This window comes from Hippocampus zosterae, chromosome 20 (genome assembly GCF_025434085.1).
Source record: "Hippocampus zosterae strain Florida chromosome 20, ASM2543408v3, whole genome shotgun sequence".
Taxonomy (NCBI): Eukaryota; Metazoa; Chordata; class Actinopteri; order Syngnathiformes; family Syngnathidae; genus Hippocampus; species Hippocampus zosterae.
This window is the reverse complement of record NC_067470.1, coordinates 10,249,448-10,267,970: the sequence shown is the minus strand read 5'-3', so window position 1 is coordinate 10,267,970 and position 18,523 is coordinate 10,249,448. Positions and strand designations below refer to the sequence as shown.

The 18,523-nt window shown below is 45.1% G+C and overlaps 1 protein-coding gene and 1 long non-coding RNA gene across 2 annotated transcripts in view; one reads left to right on the top strand and one right to left on the bottom strand.

The window, feature by feature from the left end:
- Positions 1-18,523, bottom strand: part of ptprn2 (protein tyrosine phosphatase receptor type N2) — a 132,178-nt gene that overhangs the window by 91,199 nt on the left and 22,456 nt on the right. Inside the window, exons 9-10 of the mRNA XM_052054086.1 lie at positions 17,192-17,278; positions 9,991-10,070 (exon numbers count right to left, since the gene is read on the bottom strand). Coding sequence (XP_051910046.1) covers positions 9,991-10,070; positions 17,192-17,278 — 167 coding nt within the window. The remainder of the gene's footprint in view (positions 1-9,990; positions 10,071-17,191; positions 17,279-18,523) is intronic.
- On the top strand, positions 4,024-7,280 carry LOC127592999 (uncharacterized). The gene is made up of 3 exons (XR_007960284.1): positions 4,024-4,201; positions 6,745-6,801; positions 7,070-7,280. It is a non-coding gene; the product is annotated as an uncharacterized LOC127592999 (long non-coding RNA).

Here is an 18,523-nt window from a genome sequence, read left to right as displayed (position 1 = left end):
TTCCACCACTTCGTCACGATTCAGCATTCACAAATTTACAGAATTTAGTTTTTTTTTTTTTTCCGGAAACCTACAGATATGCTTTGATATTTGCGAATAAAACGATGTACCTGTTGTTGTGTTCAGGCGCAAGTTTTGTCTTGTCCAAAAATATTACTTTGGTGCAATATTGTGGCATCTCAGGGCCAGGGAACGATGTTAAAGTGAGGGGAGGAGCTTCATTTAGTCAGGTCACAGCCTTGTCTCATCAAATAAAGTGCTTTGCTGCCATCTGGTAGCATCGATAAGGAATAATAAACTATTTGTGGTCCCATTATAGTGTTTCATCTCTTCCACCTGCTTAGAAACTTAGGAGCTGTGACTGACAGCAGGCCCGACATGAGTGTGCTCATTACGTTTGCGCATTTACTATTCTACTAACGGCTGAAAAATACACCGCCACGGTGGCTCTCCTTTCCCACATCAAAGGGCATTACGGTCAGTAGACTGTAAAAACCAAGAACATATGATCGCAAATGAACTGGCATGAATTTATTATGACAAACGGCAGGCTCCTTAAGCATGTGTTATAGAATCACTTGACGACACAAGCCAGAGGCTCCACACTGTGGCCGAGGATGTCCAGGCCAAAAATCGGGCTCTGGCGATTTCTGAGAGAGACTGCGAGTGAAGTCAGTGGGAGCCGGGTGAAGACGCTCCTTTTGTCTCGGCTGTCACGCCCGGATGACCCCTGAGCCCCTCAAAGGGCACAAAGGCCCCCAGAGGCCAGGCCGCAGCAATGAGTCTGCGGGCCCCCGGGCCGTGAGAACCCCGGCCCCCGGTCAATGAAGGCTGGGAGCCAGGGGACCCTGACCGCAAGTGGCTGGGCCATCTGGAGCAAGCGAGCAAGAGACCCTGACACACGGCTGTCACCCCAGGGAGGCACACAGACAATACCCCCCAACCCCCGCCCCACCCCGTGTTGCTTCCTCACACTTCAGTGATGACAGGAGATCTGTGAGAGTGAGATTATTATTCAAAGAGGCAGGAAGACGCGTTCCTAAAAGGCCACACGTGACGGAAAATCTACGGACCAATGGGAGAAGGTCATGCCTTCCACCCAATGAGAAAATATCATGATACCGTCAACCCGTCAAACCAACCCTCAATATTTGCTAATGGCATAAAATGGCCAAGCAATAGGGAAGTTGTATGTGTCAACAAAGCCTGTTGATAGATTAATATACACAATACAGTACTCCATTGCGAGGTTCATGTTTCAGACCAACCCTGCATAAATGCGACTTGATTTCCTTGCACGTACAGAAAGCAAAATCCAACCTGGAATTCCATAAAATGGCCGCTACTTGGTGAGTCTGAGAAAAAGCAAAGAGTCCCGGAGTTGCACAGCTGCACAAAAATAAAAAAATCATGCAAACAAAAAACACATACAAGGACACACACACGCGCACACACACACACACAAAACGCCTTGCAGTTTCGATAAAGCGGCAGCTTTCCCTTTTGTTTTGCAGCCGAGCAGGGATTAGGCAACGCGCGTCTTTGTCCTGCGGTTTTCCAGTTGAGCAGAACACAAGAGCCTCTACCTCCGCTAATACAGTCAGACCTCCCAGCAGGCCTTTCACCAACGCTGCCGCTAAGAACCTGCTGCCCCAAAGATGCTTTTCAATGAGTTATCAAATCTCCACAATACTGTCCGTGCCTTTCAACGGAGTCTCTTTGTCTCGTCTTTTCAATGGGGCATTGAGCACATCAAATGGAAAGTGATGGGCAGATAGATGGACAGCAGTATGCGGCCGAGCCATATTAACCTCTGTCGGACAATGCCGGGTACAGTCAAGGTAGCCCCAGTGGAGGTTCGCCTTTGTACAATGTGCTTCTGTAGCAGAACATGCACCCGTGCAAAACTGCAGAAAATTGGTCGAGGATAAAGAATTGAGGCATAACGCTGATAGGTCTGCAAGGTCAGAAAACAACTCTGCATTAAATTCAACTACCTGCATATACAGACATAGTGTCGGTTTTTTACATGGACGAGAAAGACACCTGTTCAGGTAATCTCACTTCCAGGTAGAGGATAAAGAATATATGACTTGAGTACTGTTGTATTGAACATCTAAATGTGTCATCTCAGCTGTGTATTCTAAACATATGAGTACCAGAACTTAATTTGACATGGCAACAAACTACTAAATGAACGCTCTATCTTCCTGATGTATTTCAAAATATATCAGCTGTCGGGGGGCAGTGCAATGCTTTTAAGTGTGCCTTATAGTGTGGGAAATACGGTAATAGTATTTGGAATCATTTGACATTTGTTGAAAATTCGTCCTCAAACTGTTAAAATCAACCCTGTGCAGTTCATCTTTACTTTATGTCAGAGAAGAAATTTTTAAAAAAAGTAGTTTACTCTTCTGATACTAGCCTGATTACAGCAGCTTGTGAAGACCGCAAGAAGGCATTCTGCGCAGGCTCCCAGCAGCAGGTTCAGGCCAGAATGCGGCATGGGGTTTTGATGAGTTCATTAGGAGGCCACGTCATTTATGCACAGTCACACGTAAGGCAAAGGTCAGTCAGCCGGGATTACTCAGGTGGCCGCTGCATGTGGGCGTCAGTTTGATTTTCGGATTCCATTTAAAGCATGCTGTTGCTTCGCAACCTGCTACCCACTTAAAAAAAACACTCATGGGGGGGGGGGGGGGAATAAAAACAAACACACACAAAAAACCATGACCCTGCCATGTTGCGTCCGAGCCATCGACGAGGATAGATTTGCAGTACTAAGGCAACACGACAAGATTTGAACTATGTATTCACTTTGCATCAGTGCTAATATAAGAAATGAGTGGGGTGGGGAAGTCCGCTCTATTTCACACTGTGATGTGCGAGGCGAGGCGGTAAAGGTATACAGGAAATGAAGCTCTGGGATGGGATTGATCTTAAAGGTCAGCTAGGGCACAAATGTTGCCGTTTAATATTTCATCCTTGTCGAGGCTTTGCATCCGTTGTGAATAACGGCCACCAATTAGAAGCAGGCGCGCGTTTGAATGGTGAACCGATTGCTATTCAGGTGGGTCGAGATTCATAATTCATCAACGTGGGTCAGGCGGACGATCATGTTGACTTAACATTTGGGCTGGCATTTCAGCCTCGCTCGGCGCCTTTCATTAGCGCTCGCTACACGCCATCTCATCAGACCGTCAAACTGGAGAGGGGCGTATAAAGGGCTTGAGAAAGGAAGAATTAGAGGAAAACGGCAAATGTGACGAAGGCCACGTTGTCAAATGGGTAGGTTACACTTTCCAGTGATCCCTCGCTCCAACACGGTTCACTTTCAGCAGCTTCGCTGTTTCATGGATTTTTTTAGGGCAGTTTTTTTAATGCTTTTAACTCATTTACACCGTTTGCCGTATAAATACTTCAATTAGTGCATAGCCGCTCCCTCCCCATGACGTATTAATACGTCAATCACCTTTTTTCATGGGGGAGGGTGCAAGAGAGTCTGATGCAACTTCTCACCAAAGGATTAGTCTTGACGGCAATGTTAAATAGCAAAAAAATGGCCATTAGGTGGCAGTGGTCCAAAAATCCACCAGGATTACGCCGCAGAAATAGAACGGCCGTATAGTGGAAGATAGTAGTGGATAGTGGATTGGAACATTAGCAAGTAGCAACGATGGAGAAAAGGAAACAACTAACTGAAAAGGATTGGGTTTTTTTCGGTATAAAAGCGTCCTCGAAACCAAAGAACAAAGGAGATGGTGTTTGTGTTGAAGAGAAGATGACGCTTCGGTCACGTAATCGAAAGCAGCACCCGTCAAACGAACGGCAGCCTGGGCAAACATGGCGTGCTGCACGCAGCCCGCATAGCTCACACCGAGTTTCGAGTTCATCTGATGAAGATAAACATGCTCCACGTCAGGGACCATCGCATGGCAGAGCATTTTGTGCCTCCCGTGGGGCACATCGCCCTCAAATCGTCTCCCTGGCGACTTTCAGCAATGCTGGCAAAGAGGCTGCATTGCTTCGCATGGCCAACGTCGGTCACACATCAGCGATTCGCTGGAATCGTCTTGTAATAACGACGGCGAAAACGATGAATTGGAGAGCGATTTGGATCCCGATCTGTCGGACGAATACGTGCCTTTGGACATAACGGAAAGCAGCTGAGAGTTCTCGCCAGAGCCGCTGGAACGAGGAGGTAAGTGCTGACTAGCTTGCAAGTTCCCATTCAAAACTTCATCACTTCTTATGCCTCATCAGTCACTTTTATGCACCGCTACATTCCCCGCTATACTATAAAGTTGCCAGTAACACTAATCACTTATATACGTTGATGCATCTCGTAGATGTGGATGAAAATATGCGCCGTAAATGTGCTGACTCGCGAGTCGCCATAGGTTTAAAAAAATAAAATAAAATAACAGGACATATTTTGGTCCGCTCAGCTCTGCTAACACCACTAGTGTTCAATTCATATTCCATTTCATTTCAAATTGGATGCTAGGCAACGTGGAATGAATAATGTAAATAGCAGTGTGCGAGCATGTATGTGTGTGTAAGAGATGTTGAAATGTACCGTATTTTCACGACTATAAGGCGCTATTAAAAGTCTAAAATTTTCTCCAAAATGGACAGGACGCCTTATAATGCGATGCGTCTTTTATATGAGCCGAGTTCCAAAATCTGGCTGAGACCCGACACGCTGTTTATATAGAGAAAAGGCGGAAGTGAGGTCGGCCAATCAGTGGAGTGCGGGGAAGAGGTCGGCCAATCAGTGAAGCGCGTCCGCGCACTTATATGTAAATTTGGAGAGAGAGAAAATGTGTATGTGAGTGACGACACGCACGCATGCGGAGAAGCGGTCGGCCAATCAGTGAAGTGCGTCCGCGCACTTATATGTAAATTATGGAGAGAGAGAAATGTAAATATATGAAGAGAGGTGGACGTGAGGGAGGACAGGCACGCAGGGGGTGGGTCCGGCAATGAGTGAAGGGTGGGCGTGTAAGGCATGCCTCTAGCAGGTAGCAGCACATGTATAAAATGTGAGTATGTGCATTATTGCAAAACAACTTCGGTTTTGGTTTTCAAGAACCCCCGAAAATGAGTTCCACAAAGAGACACGCCTACGAAGCGCAATTCAAACTCCAAGCCATCGGTTATGCAGTGAAACATGGGAATCGAGCAGCCGCCAGAGAATTTAATATCAACGAATCCATGGTTCGCAAATGGAGGAAGCAGGAGAACGAGCTTCGCCAAGTCAAAAAGACCAAGCGCAGTTTCCGTGGAAATAAGGCGAGCTGGCCAGAGTTGGAAGACCAACTGGAGCGGTGGATTCTTGATCAAAGAGCAGCCGGCAGAAGCGTCTCCACGGTCACCATTCGACTAAGGGCGAAAACGTTAGCCGAAGAATTGAAAATTGAACATTTTCAAGGAGGTCCGTCTTGGTGCTTTCGCTTTATGAAACGGCGCCATCTATCTATGAGAGTGAAGACGACCGTGGCTCAGCAACTTCCAGCGGACTACAAAGAAAAGCTGGCCGTTTTCCGCACCTACTGCAGTAAAAAGATTGTCGACAAACGCATCCAGCCTAACCACATTACCAACATGGACGAGGTCCCGCTGACTTTCGACATCCCGGTGAACCACACTGTGGAGAAGAAGGGGACCAGCACGGTTGCGATACGCACAACGGGGCACGAGAAGTCAGCTTTCACTGTCGTTCTTGCTTGTCATGCTAACGGACAGAAACTGCCACCTATGGTGATTTTCAAGCGAAAGACGCTGCCGAAAGAAAAGTTTCCAGCCGGCGTCATCGTGAAAGCAAACCAAAAGGGTTGGATGGACGAGGAGAAAATGAGAGAGTGGCTAAGTGAGGTGTATGTTAAGAGACCGGATGGCTTTTTCCATGCCTCGCCGTCACTCTTGATTTGCGACTCCATGCGTGCCCATCTCACACCAGCGGTGAAAGACAAAGTCAAGCAAATGAACTCCGAGCTTGCCGTCATTCCCGGAGGCTTGACGAAAGAACTCCAACCGCTGGACATCGGCATCAACCGGGCGTTCAAGGTGAAGTTGCGAGCGGCATGGGAAAAATGGATGATCGATGGCGAACACAGCTTCACGAAGAGTGGGAGGTAGCGCCGGGCTAGTTACGCCAAGATCTGTGAATGGATTGTAGCTGCTTGGACGAACGTTGCTCCTAGTACAGTTGTTCGAGCTTTTGGCAAAGCCGGCATCATTTCCATGGAGCCACATGACGACGAGAGTGACTCTGACAACGAGGGGGAACCCGGCGGTTTGGATGGATTAACGATACTTGCACAATTGTTTAATTCGGACACAGAAGATGACGACTTTGATGGCTTTCTGAGTGATGCTTGAGCAAAAAACGTGAGTACCTTGTAAATAAAATACACCCGAACTCAGTTCTGCTTTCGTTGCCTTTTTAAAAACGTGTTTTAGCATCGAGCTTCAGTGTGTGCTTCAAGCTAATGTGTTAGCGAACGTGTTAGCATGCATGCATGCCGTATGTTTAAGCGTATGTTTTACCACTTTAAAACTGCGCCCATTCGTACGGTGCGTCCTGTATATGTGTAAAATACAGAAATGTCACCCATTAATGAGACTGCGGCCATTGGTACGGTGCGTCGAATAGTCGTGAAAATACGGTAAGTGGAAAGAAACAATAACAAAATAGAAAAATAAAAGTGTGGTAACTGTACATGCTTCTATAAATTACAGATTGTCCAACCAGAAGCCAAAAGATGATGACTCCTTGCTTTGGTGGTGGAAAGAAAGGTAAATACAATTATTTCAATTCAATTCAATTGTATTATAGAGCACTTTCGAGCAGCCATCGCTGAACACAAAGTGCTGTACATGGAGCAATTTAACATATACAATAAACAGTAAAACAAATCGGTAACAAAGACTGTAGAAAGCACCGAACTGTAAAACCAAGAACAAGAACAAATCTAAGTCCAATGCCAAAGAATACAAGTGAGTTATTGTACCTCACTCTGCAGCAAGATATATTTGCAACTTTTTATGTTTCTATAATTTGTAGGTCATGCATCTGGACGTGGTGTGATGAATCGATGTGGTGACAAACTGGATGGAAGCCAAAAACCATCCTCTCCACAGCTGCACTTTCGTTCATTGTTCAATTTGCACTTCTGTTCATAGTTCAATAGTTTTGTTGTGTGCATATAAATTATTTTGCTACAAAAACATTATTTGTAATGTTATTTTATAGGAGGAACACATTATTGAGGTATTTGAGCTGTCACAAAAGCAAAAATAGTGTAAAACTTGAAATGATGCTTGAAATGCATGCTTTTACAAAAAGCTCATTTTCTCTGGATTTCTGCAGAAAATCTGCCATTTCCATAAAACCCAGCAGTTTTATAATGCTGATTGCAACGAACGGAGAAAGATATAAACAAGCTTTTTTTCTGCTGAAAGAAGAGATTCTCACCTTTCTTTTGACAGGTTGCATGTATATATAGCCATAGAACAGAATTCTGTGGGCCTTGCAAAGCAGTCAAAATTCAGTCAAATGTGAGGGATTGAGGGGGTTGCTCCAGTGAAAAGGGGTGGTATTCTATGAGTTAATCCTTTAAATCAGAATGCGTCGGCGGCGCCACGTGTCGACAATACAGTATTTCCCAAAACTATTATAGTTATTTGTTTTTTTGTAATTGGGCCTGAAAACGAGTTTTGGTCGTTTATTTCATTGTATATCGTTAAGTATTGTATAATAACTGTAAAAAAAATAATGTTCACTACAGATTTCACTTATCACTGGTTCTTTTTGGAACCTAACCACCGCGGTAAACGAGGGATTACTGTATTACAGAATACTTCATTAGATTAGAATTATGCAAATATGAGTTGCTAGAGGAAAACCGAGGGCAGATTCAAAATCAGTTCCAAAAAAATAAAAAAAAGTTTAGAATATGCACCAGTATAACTTTATTGTCACTGTACCACAAGGTGCAACAAAAAGGGAACAAACACAGCCCATCCAAAATGTCCAGGAGGCATCGAAAAAAGAAAAAAAAAAAGATCCCGTGACGCAAAACATTTGTCTGCAAATGTTGGACTTTAATTTATACAGCTGGTCCAGTGTGCCTGTAATTCATTTTAATCAAGGAAATATGGGTCGTGAAATAAGTCGTCACATAGTTTTTAAAAAATCCAATAAAAATTTTCAAGCGCAACTTCCACCCCAAAGGCAACAGTGACATACTTCTGGGCGGCAGACAAGCTTTGCTGATCTAATCCCTTTGTTGAACAAACAAACACTGCAAACAAAAGGGTGACGGTGAGCGCACAATGTAACTACATTCTGCAATCTTGTGGGAAAGTCTATTTTGCCACAAACTCGGCGAACCAAAGCTCACGCATAAATCTCAGCAAACAACTTGGCAGACAAAGAACAAGCACAATTTAGTGAACGAGAGTGGACGCAACGATAGCGTAGCAATACCTCCAGTATTTTCGATGAATAAAATGTCATCTTTCTTTCCAACGCAGATGACGATTTGTCGACGTGTCGAAGCGCCACAGTATAGCGCCAAGAACTGACAGGGAGGACTTTATTGTCAATTTATGGGGGGTTTTTCCGCTCTAAGTATTGGTTGGCCGGTATCGTCGGCCTCCGCCAGTACCTGATACCTTAAAATAATGCCGGCATCACCCCAATATGATAACTGGTATCAGTACTTACTCATCTCAATGGCTAACATTCTATATAACTCACACATGGAGATGCAGTGGCACCCCATTTGTGAGCGCAATAAGGACCAACCCTGATATGTTCAAATTAGAAGGAAACCTTGATTTAGAGCAGAATACGTATGAAATATATACAACTATGCTTTTCTCATTTCGACACTGAAACTTACACGTGACAATGGCCACTCTGGATCTCAGTGGCCCATTTTGCCTTGATTTGAGTTCCTGAAACCATGGTCCTCAGTCGGAAAAGGGTGGAGTGCCCCCTCCGGGTCGGGGAGGAGATCGTACCCCAAGTGGAGGAGTTCAAGTATCTTGGGGTCTTGTTCACGAGTGGGGGTAGGAGGGAGCGGGAGATCGACAGGCGGATCGGTGCAACGTCTGCTGTGATGCGGACGTTGTATCGGTCTGTCGTGGTGAAGAAGGAGCTGAGCCAAAGGGCGAAGCTCTCAATTTACCGGTAGATCTACATCCCAACCCTCACCTATGGTCACGAGCTATGGGTCGTGACCGAAAGAACGAGATCCCGGATACAAGTGGCTGAAATGAGTTTTCTCCGCAGGGTGTCCGGGCTCTCCCTTAGAGATAAGGTGAGAAGCTCAGTCATCCGGGAGGGGCTCAGAGTTGAGCCGCTTCTCCTCCACATCAAGAGGAGCCAGATGAGGTGGCTTGGGCATCTGATTCGGATGCCTCCTGAGCGCCTCCCCGGTGAGGTGTTCCGGTCATGTCCCACCGGGAGGAGACCCCGAGGAAGACCCAGGACACGCAGGAGAGACTATGTCACCCAGCTTGCCTGGGAACGACTCGGGATCCCCCGGGGAGAGCTGGAAGAAGTAGCTAGGGAGAGGGAAGTCTGGGCTTCCCTGCTAAAGCTGTTGCCCCCGCGACCCGGCCCCGGATAAGCGGTAGATGATGGATGAGTTCCTGCAATGCAGCAACCGTTTTTATATAGATATCTCCACCCCTTCCATTCGTCTTCATAAAAGAGAGCAAATAATGTGCTCTTAACACGGTCAATGCAAAGAGAATGGATGTGACTTTTCGGGAATGGATGGTCATCTATCACCACGGTGTTAATAATCTTCGCTGATCGGGGTTACACATTGTACATGGATGAGAAGCGACTATCAGAAGAGACGAATCCATGTTTTCATTTGCTCAAGCGGCGATTTGACGGCGCGACGAGAAATGAGATGATGAATGCGCTGTTGTCAGTGATTTAAATTTAAAAAAAAGCCACTCTCTTACCTGCGACTTGCACCAGATCTGCGGTGGTTACATTGGCAGGGTTGAGCCCGACCCGGAAAGTCAACGCCGGGCCAAGAACACTGGCGGAAGACAAGACAAAATGTCGTTTGAATTTCAGTTTTGACCCCGAGGACTATCAACAAAATGTTTCTGTGAAGAAAACTGCATCTCAAATTCACGGATGCAAAAAGCTAAGTAACTTGGCTCCATTTAACCCACAGGAACCTGTCTATGTACATACACTCTGCACTTACTCGCCGTTGTCCGGTCAGGAGACAGAAGCGAGCTTGTGCCTCCCTGGAGCAGAATAAATGTTTAAAGGTCCCTGAGCTTGGCCGTCAAGTTAAGGCTAACAACCGTGCTCTTGGAGTGGAACAACTCCCTGCGGCACACAGGGAAAATAGAAAAAAAGAAAATGTGTATCTGGTTGATGTGCATTACACTTTAGAACATGTTAAAACCCCAACGGAAATGACAGGGTTGGCCAAAATCACTTGTATCTGAAACCCTCTTTCTCCATTGAACTGAATGCAATCTCCATGAATTCATTCGAGCCTCGCACCAAAAATAACAAAAATGTTTTGTTTTGTTTTGTTTACACAACTGTATTTTGAAACATACACTAGTAACATAAATATATATATATAAAAATCCTCATCTCACCCCTCGGGTGGTGTCCGTCCCTCATTCAGCTCGGGTCCTCTACCAGAGGCCAGGAAGCTTGAGGGTTCTGCGCAGTATCCTTGCTGTTCCCAGCACTGCACATTTCTGGACTGAGATGTCCGATGTTGTTCCCGGGATCTGTTGCAACCACTCATCTACTTTGGGGGTCACTGCCCCGAGTGCTCCGACCACCACAGGCACGACTGTCACCTTTACCTTCCAGGCTCTCTCCAGCTCCTAACGGAGCCCTTGGTATTTCTCGAGTTTCTCATGTTCCTTCTTCCTGATGTTTCCATCACTTGGGACCGCTACATCCACTACAACGGCTTTCCTCTGCCCTTTATCTATGATCACGATATCTGGTTGGTTCGCCATTACCATCTTGTCAGTCTGGATCTGGAAGTCCCACAGGATCTTCGCTCTGTCATTCTCCACCACCTTTGGAGGTGTTTCCCATTTTGACCTTGGGGTTTCACCTCGTCTCACCCCCGGGGGGTGAGACGAGGATTTTTAATTTTTTTTACTGTATATAGATACATACATATCTTTTGGGGGGCTTCAATTCAACTGCATGGCTTAGACCGGCGATCGGCAACCTGCGGCTCCAGAGACGCAGGTTGCCGACCGCACTTTAGCGCTGTCCTAGGGCTCCTGGAGCTTTTTTCAAAAATGTTTGAAAATGGAAAAAGATGGGAGAGGGAAATATATTTTAATATGGTTTCTGTAGGCGGACAAACATGACACAAACATTCTTAATGTTTTCCAATGCTGTAAAAATGTGTAGAATAAATATTAGATGTCAACATTTCTGTCACGGCCCGGTAGTCCAGTGGTTAGCACGTCGGCTTCACAGTGCAGAGGTACCGGGTTCGATTCCAGCTCCGGCCTCCCTGTGTGGAGTTTGCATGTTCTCCCCGGGCCTGCGTGGGTTTTCTCCGGGTGCTCCGGTTTCCTCCCACATTCCAAAAACATGCGTGGCAGGCTGATTGAACACTCTAAATTGTCCCTAGGTGTGAGTGTGAGCGTGGATGGTTGTTCGTCTCTGTGTGCCCTGTGATTGGCTGGCAACCGAGGGTGTCCCCCGCCTACTGCCCGCAGACAGCTGGGATAGGCTCCAGCACCCCCCGCGACCCTAGTGAGGATCAAGCGGTTCGGAAAATGGATGGATGGATGGAACATTTCTGTCAACGAAGATTTGCGTCACAGCCAGCGGCACACGTTCTATTCCTTTTTAAATGGTACACGTGGGCTACAATAGTTAACACGCTGTAAAAGTGCACCCCATGCCTCGGCATGCCTGCGTAAGTGTGTGCGTATGTGCGCGTGCATAAACGGGTCGATCTTGGGAGGCTGGTTGATCAAAAAGTAGATCTTCGGTCAAAAAAGGATGGGCACCCCTGAACTAGAGGATGCACTGCAGGGAAAAAATAATAATCATGAAAGCTCATTGTGTATTTGTAGGCAACTTCGTCATTTTGATTGTAGGCTTTGTAGGTCATGTGTTGCCTTCATTATCATGCTTAGATAAGGCTTTTTTTTTTTTTTACGGCTCCAGACATATTTGTTTTTTGTTTTTTTGGCCCAATATGGCTCTTCCAAAATTTTGGGTTGCTTAGACTTCAGTTTTCTAGCCTAATGCTAACACATATAATGGGAAACGCCATAGGCAGCGATTAGCATCTATGTAGCAGTGTTATTTGCCTTCCGCAACAATTTCCTCAGGTGGCAAAGGTGTGGACACAAGAATGAGCAGCACGATGTACACTGAATTAAATGAGAAAATGTAATGACGGTCGACATTTGTTGCTCCATGATTTTTTTGCCTGATTTGTTAGAATTAAGCTAAACACACACTATAAGGCAAAGCTGGGTGGTTGGATCAAATGAGTGACATTAAACAGCTCGAAGCATTTCCTTTTACATATATTTATTCATTCTAAATGACAAATTGCTGCGTCACCAATTTTTACTCACAAGTCGAAGCAACGACTAAATAAATCCGGCGAGAGACGACTCTCATTTTGAAATGCTCCTGAGTTGGGTCATGCAGATCTGAAGTCACCACTGTATTTCCTGTCACACTGCATCCCAGATAACCACTGGAGTTCTACGACCATAAAGTCATTCCACCATTAGTGACCTGCAGTCTTCCAGGGCTGCAATCAAAATATGAGCCAATACTTGCGGACAGATGGGCCCAGCCATGCAATGATTTGTGAACACCATTCCTCATGCACACACGCACCCATAGTTCTTAAGGGGGGCAACAAAATATCCTACTCTAATGCTTCACTTGGGTTCTGTTTGCTCTTGTAAATGTCAATATTTCCACAATCTTTGTTCCCTTTGGCCGCAGATCACCAAGCATCTCAAATTGAACTGGTGTCTTTTCCTTCCCGTTTTAAATGAAGTTAAGGAGGAAGCGCAAACACAATGGAATGGGGCGGTGGGTGGCGGGGACTGGAGTCAAGGATGATAAGCTATCTAGAGGACTTCACACTTTCTCCTGTGTTATCGGATGTGTAAGCGCGGACTTCATATTAGCCCTGCTGGTGGGATGCGATTAGTGTGTGTGTGCGTGTGCGTGTGTGGAATAATGTGTGTGTGTTACCCACGCCCCCTGGTGCCTAGACCGGGTAACACCCTTACGTCATGCAACCGAGGCTCGTAAACCCCCTCACAGCCAATTGTCTCTTGAGGAAAAAATAAATAAATACATAAACGATTACAGCACGCTTGACTATCTTATAACTTCAGCCCCTTCATCAAAATGTTCGCCTCGCTTGTTTGTCACATTTCTCCCGTCGAGTCTTTCATGGAGTGCTTCAGAAAGAGCACGGAGAAGCGTGGCGGTGTGCTCTGACCCAGCTGCCGAGCATATTCAGACAGGGGGGGACGTTTTCAAACACTCACCTGCCGCGACCTCACGGGGAACGACACAATGGGCTCGCGTCGCACCGTGAACACCCTGTCTGGACTATTTCGACTCCAGTGGGTTTTCATTAAAGGAGAGGAAGTCGAGAGTGTGTATGTGTGTGCGTGTGTTGGTGGGTGGGATAAAGGAGGACATTTTCTCCACTTATCATTTGCATGGAACGGTGTGTGCTCATATGCCATCCTTAATAGACTGCGGCTGCAACATCTATGAAGCCATCGAATCCGGTGGTGCCAAGTAACGAGGTACAAGTGGTGCCTTGAGTTACGAGTGACCCTACTTACGAGTTTTTCTAAATATGAGTCGTCATTTGTCTGTTTTCCTTTAGCAGCTTTGCCAACTCTGAGCAATAGATATTTCAACACAAACAGTGAAGCAACACATGTAGACGGGCAATATCACAACTCTCACAGGCGTCCGTTTTGTATTCTCACGTTTAGTTATGAAACTTCATATGTGTCTCTGTCCGTTATCTGTCCGTTACCTCCGCCCTATTTTTTTGTGTTCTATTTAATTGTGTCATCACTGTTGTTTTTATGAAGTAACATACAATACATTGCTATTTTCTCTTAAAAACACAGTTAAAAGGTTTTCTTGGGGTTTTTTTGGAACTTTGTTGAAGTGTAGAAGTAGAGCGCATCAATTCCAGGCAAATTTTCACGATCAGAGCAAGGCTTGGTTTTGGTTTTGGTTTTGGTTTTTCGGGGCTCAGTCCCTCTCCCCCACTACTCAATTGTCTGTTACCTATTTTTGATTTAAAAAAAAACATTTTTAATGTAAAAAATATAGATATATGTAATGGAAATTATTTTGTATGATACAATTTTAAAATGGGGAAAATCAATCATTTTATTTCATACGTTTTATTTTTATTTTTGATTATGATACACGAGTTGAATCAGTATTTTTAATGTATGTTTTTTTAACACACATATTTAGACCTCCTTATGTACAGGATGTGAGTACTTTTGTCACATCTGGCCATATTTAGCGGCTCATCATCCTCATAAGAATATAGTTCGCCCTCATCACATGCGTTAGCATCAGGGTTGATGAGCGCTGATGTGATATGGCAGCTGTAATAACAGGATTAACTCAATCAGCGCTGGCCTGATGACATGTCCCCGGTGTTGCCGCTTGTCACAAATAAGTTGGAAGCTGGAACGTGAAAACGATCGAGAGTCTCCTTGGCCGAATTTCTTTCGAGGTCACGATGGTGACATTTGACGGTTGTGCACTGGATACAGAGTGGTTCCAGCATCTCGGGCCATTTCATTTGAGAAAAATCGACAGTCCTTGAGGTTGCAGAAGTGCGCAATGAGTTTGGGAGGATAGCAAGTCCTGCTGTGAATAAGGAAAATAAACGCATGTAAGCTTTGTGTTGAAAGCCACAACCGTACTTCCTTGAGACCAATTTCAGCGGTTTGACGCCATCTTAAAGTGTTACAGAAAGAGCACAAAAAGTTTTCAGACAAAGAATGGTTTCTAGAAAATATTTACAAATAGCAAATTGTGAATAGTTGGAGAGCGGCTCTGTGGTCCACTGGTTAGTGCATCAACCTCATGATGCAAAGGTAGCGAGTTCAACTCCAGCTCCTGTGTGGAGTTCGCATGTTCTCCCCGGGCCTGTGTGGGTTTTCTCCGGGGTACTCCGGTTTCCTCCCACATTCCAAAAACATGCATGGCAGGCTGATTGAACACTCTCAATTGTCCCTAGGCGTGAGTGTGAGCGTAGATGGCCCTACAACTGGCTAGAAACCGGTTCAGGGTGTCCCCCGCCTCCTGCCCGAAAATGGCTGGGATGGGTTCCAGCACCCCCCACGAACTTTGTGAGGGTAAGGCGGATCGGAAAATGGATGGATGGATGAATAGTTGGGGAATTACTGTATCTGTTCTGCTACTTTGCGTTTGATTGTGACAAAATAATGAGAGAAAGTGAGAAAGTGGAGTGAGTGCGTTTCATAGCTGCATAGGTGTGAAGAGAGACTTTTTGCACAGTACCGCCTGACATACGTCGATGTACGCCTACAGTAGAAGGTGCAATGTCGTTCTATTAATACATCTACACCGGGACGCGACTGCTTCTTGACGTATGTGCGTCCAACACGACTCGTCTGCCGCCTACATGGCCTGACACCGGACTCACGGCGGAGCTGCCGAACCAGAACAAACTGCGTACGGGGGTTCAAGGACAGGTTGATCGCTTGTGAATACATTAACCGCCTCCCGCTGAACAATGTTCTCTATTTGCGAGCTGCTATTCACACATCCACATCGCCGCTGCCTCCACTCACACTTTGACTCGAACTGAGAAGGATTTGATGGCTTGACTGTTCTTTTACTTTGACGAGGCGTACAGAGACAGAGGCGCTGCTTTGAATACAGAACACACATCACAACCGTTCCGGAGGTAATTAGGGCGGCTCGGAGAAGTCAAACACTCTGAAAGGTCAGATAAACAACAAACGCCTACGTTCACTGGTGCGACTGCAAAGTTTTGCCAGACTAGTGAAGTCCTTGCAATGTGACACAATGCTTTTCCCACACTGGGAGAGAACGTTGAAACGTTTCAATTGTTGTCATTTTCAACAGAGGCGAGTAATTTGAAAGGACCATATTTTCCGCACTATAAGGCGCAGGTAAACGCATTAAATTTTCCCAAAAGCCTATTGTCTATTCCATGCACCTTATAATGCAGTACGCCCTCTATATGAAAACAGTTTTGAAATAGGCCATTCGTTGAAGTTTTGCCTTATAATCCAAAGCCCTTTGTAGTTCAGAAAATACGGTAAATAATTGGAAAGTCAAAACATTTCCTGGAACTTATGGTGCTAAATTAGAAGAAAGCCCTTGGTGGTGTAGTGGTTCAGGTAGCTGATTTTCCACAGATTGTTTTGAAAGTCGAACAAGTTGGACTTCAGCTTCAGAAAATACAGTCCAGAAATTGAACCAGGGCTTTGGTTGTGCAGTGGTGTCAAATTTGAACAAGTTCGTTTCTATTGTAGTCATTCACGTAGCTGAGTTTCCACAATACATTTCAAAGGTTGAAAAATTTGAAAAAGTCCATATGGTCCAGAATTTGAGGAAGGTCGCAGGTAGTTTAATGGTTCACTTCACTGACATTCCTCTGCTATTTTGAAGGTTGAACAAATTGAAATGTGGTCTAGAATTTGAGCTAGGCCATTTGAAGTCTAGTGGTTAAAAAAACTTACTTTTTACAGAACAGTTTGAAAGTGAAACATCTATACCATTTTGATATTGTCCTTTATTTGAACAAAATCATTTGAAGTAGAGTAGTTCACATAGCAGACAGTTACAACAACGGTTCAAAGGTTAACAAGCTAAAAAGTCTTTTTTTTATGACAATTTGCTGCACATTTTAAACAAGGCCATTGGAAGTGTACTGATTCACATCGCTGATTTAGAATTGGTTTGAAGGAGAAACAATTCCAAGTTCTACAGTATATTGTCTCCAATCCGTCCAAGGCCATTGGTAGTGTATTGATTCACGTTGCTGATTTTGTGCAGCTACGGCGCCATCTATAAATGGCTTCAGTGATTACTTGTGACAGCGTGGGAGCATGTTACGGCACGGGTACTTACGATAGCTGCGTGAGGTCTGCGGCGTGGAGGTGCAGCTCCTGGGTGAGCCGTTCCATCAAGTCGATGGCCTGGTCGGATGTGAGGGAGCTGGGGGGGGAGCAAGCAGACAGTTGGGTGTCAAACTATGGAGGTCCGACACCTATTTTAACCTCCGTTGCCGTGATCGTAATTGCTTTCTTATTCACTATCCTCAGTGTTGCTGCTCTCGTTGTTCTTTAGAATGGTGGTCCCCAACCGTTTTTGGCCCACGGACCGGTTTAATGTCAGACAATATTTTCAGGGACCGGCCTTTAAGGTGTGATGGATAAATACAATAAAATAATATGATATGAGCCGCATGAAAACGGTGGTATTTTCCAAGCATAATAATATACATGAATCATGACACAAGGAACTTCCTATCTGGCCGCAATGGTAACGTTTAAACATTCCTTCAAAATAAGATACACCGCAAATACAAAGCGCATGAAAAATACGCCTCACCGTCACCGCATATTATGTAGAGTGGGCTTGGTGGGTGGGAATCTCCCATTGAGATAAATCCGTATTTTAAGTAGAACTCCTGATAATGTCTGTTAAATTTAGCCTTTTTTTTCTTGAAAGTCGTCGGCTCCTCTTCTGTTGCCTGGCTGGGCCTTTTCCCCTTCCCAATGAAACTTTCCAAGACCTTTGTTTTTACTCATTTTGCTAGCTCCTGGGTTTCATTTTAGCGCTAACCTATCATGTGACCAAGAAGCGCGCCTTGACCTGTGTCAAGAGTAACACACTGTTGACTGATGTAACAGAGAATCCGGTAATTTTTCAAAATAAAACATCTTTCCAATTCCGAAATGAATAAAACAGAAGTGATATCAGTTCTTTATTCTTTCTGCGCAGCCCGGTGCCAAATGACCGACGGACCGGTATCGGTCCGCAGCCCGCAGCTTGAAGACCATTGCTTTAGACCTTTCGATTGATCAAAATCTCAACCACCGTTGACTTGACCTCTGTCTACAAAGTGTCCCACAAATCACAATACTCTTCATTTTATTCTTTTTACAGCCGTCAGACTGTACCACCGCGTGGTACAATTTACACTATCCATGGCGAGTTTCTCAAAACAGCCCACGAAACAGAAGGCCTTGAACACGTATTCACGGAAAGCCAGAGAAAATCTATGTTAGAATGCTTGACTGGAACTGATATGGGGTTGTTCTAAGGTTTCAAGTCAGTAATGCTTCTCAGGGATGGAAAAACGTCTTGCCAGGAAGTGATTCTTGCCAGGAGTCAATTGGTGAGCCATGGGCAAGCGAACAATTCGCCTTTACAAAAGCTGCCAAGCCTGAGCTGTAA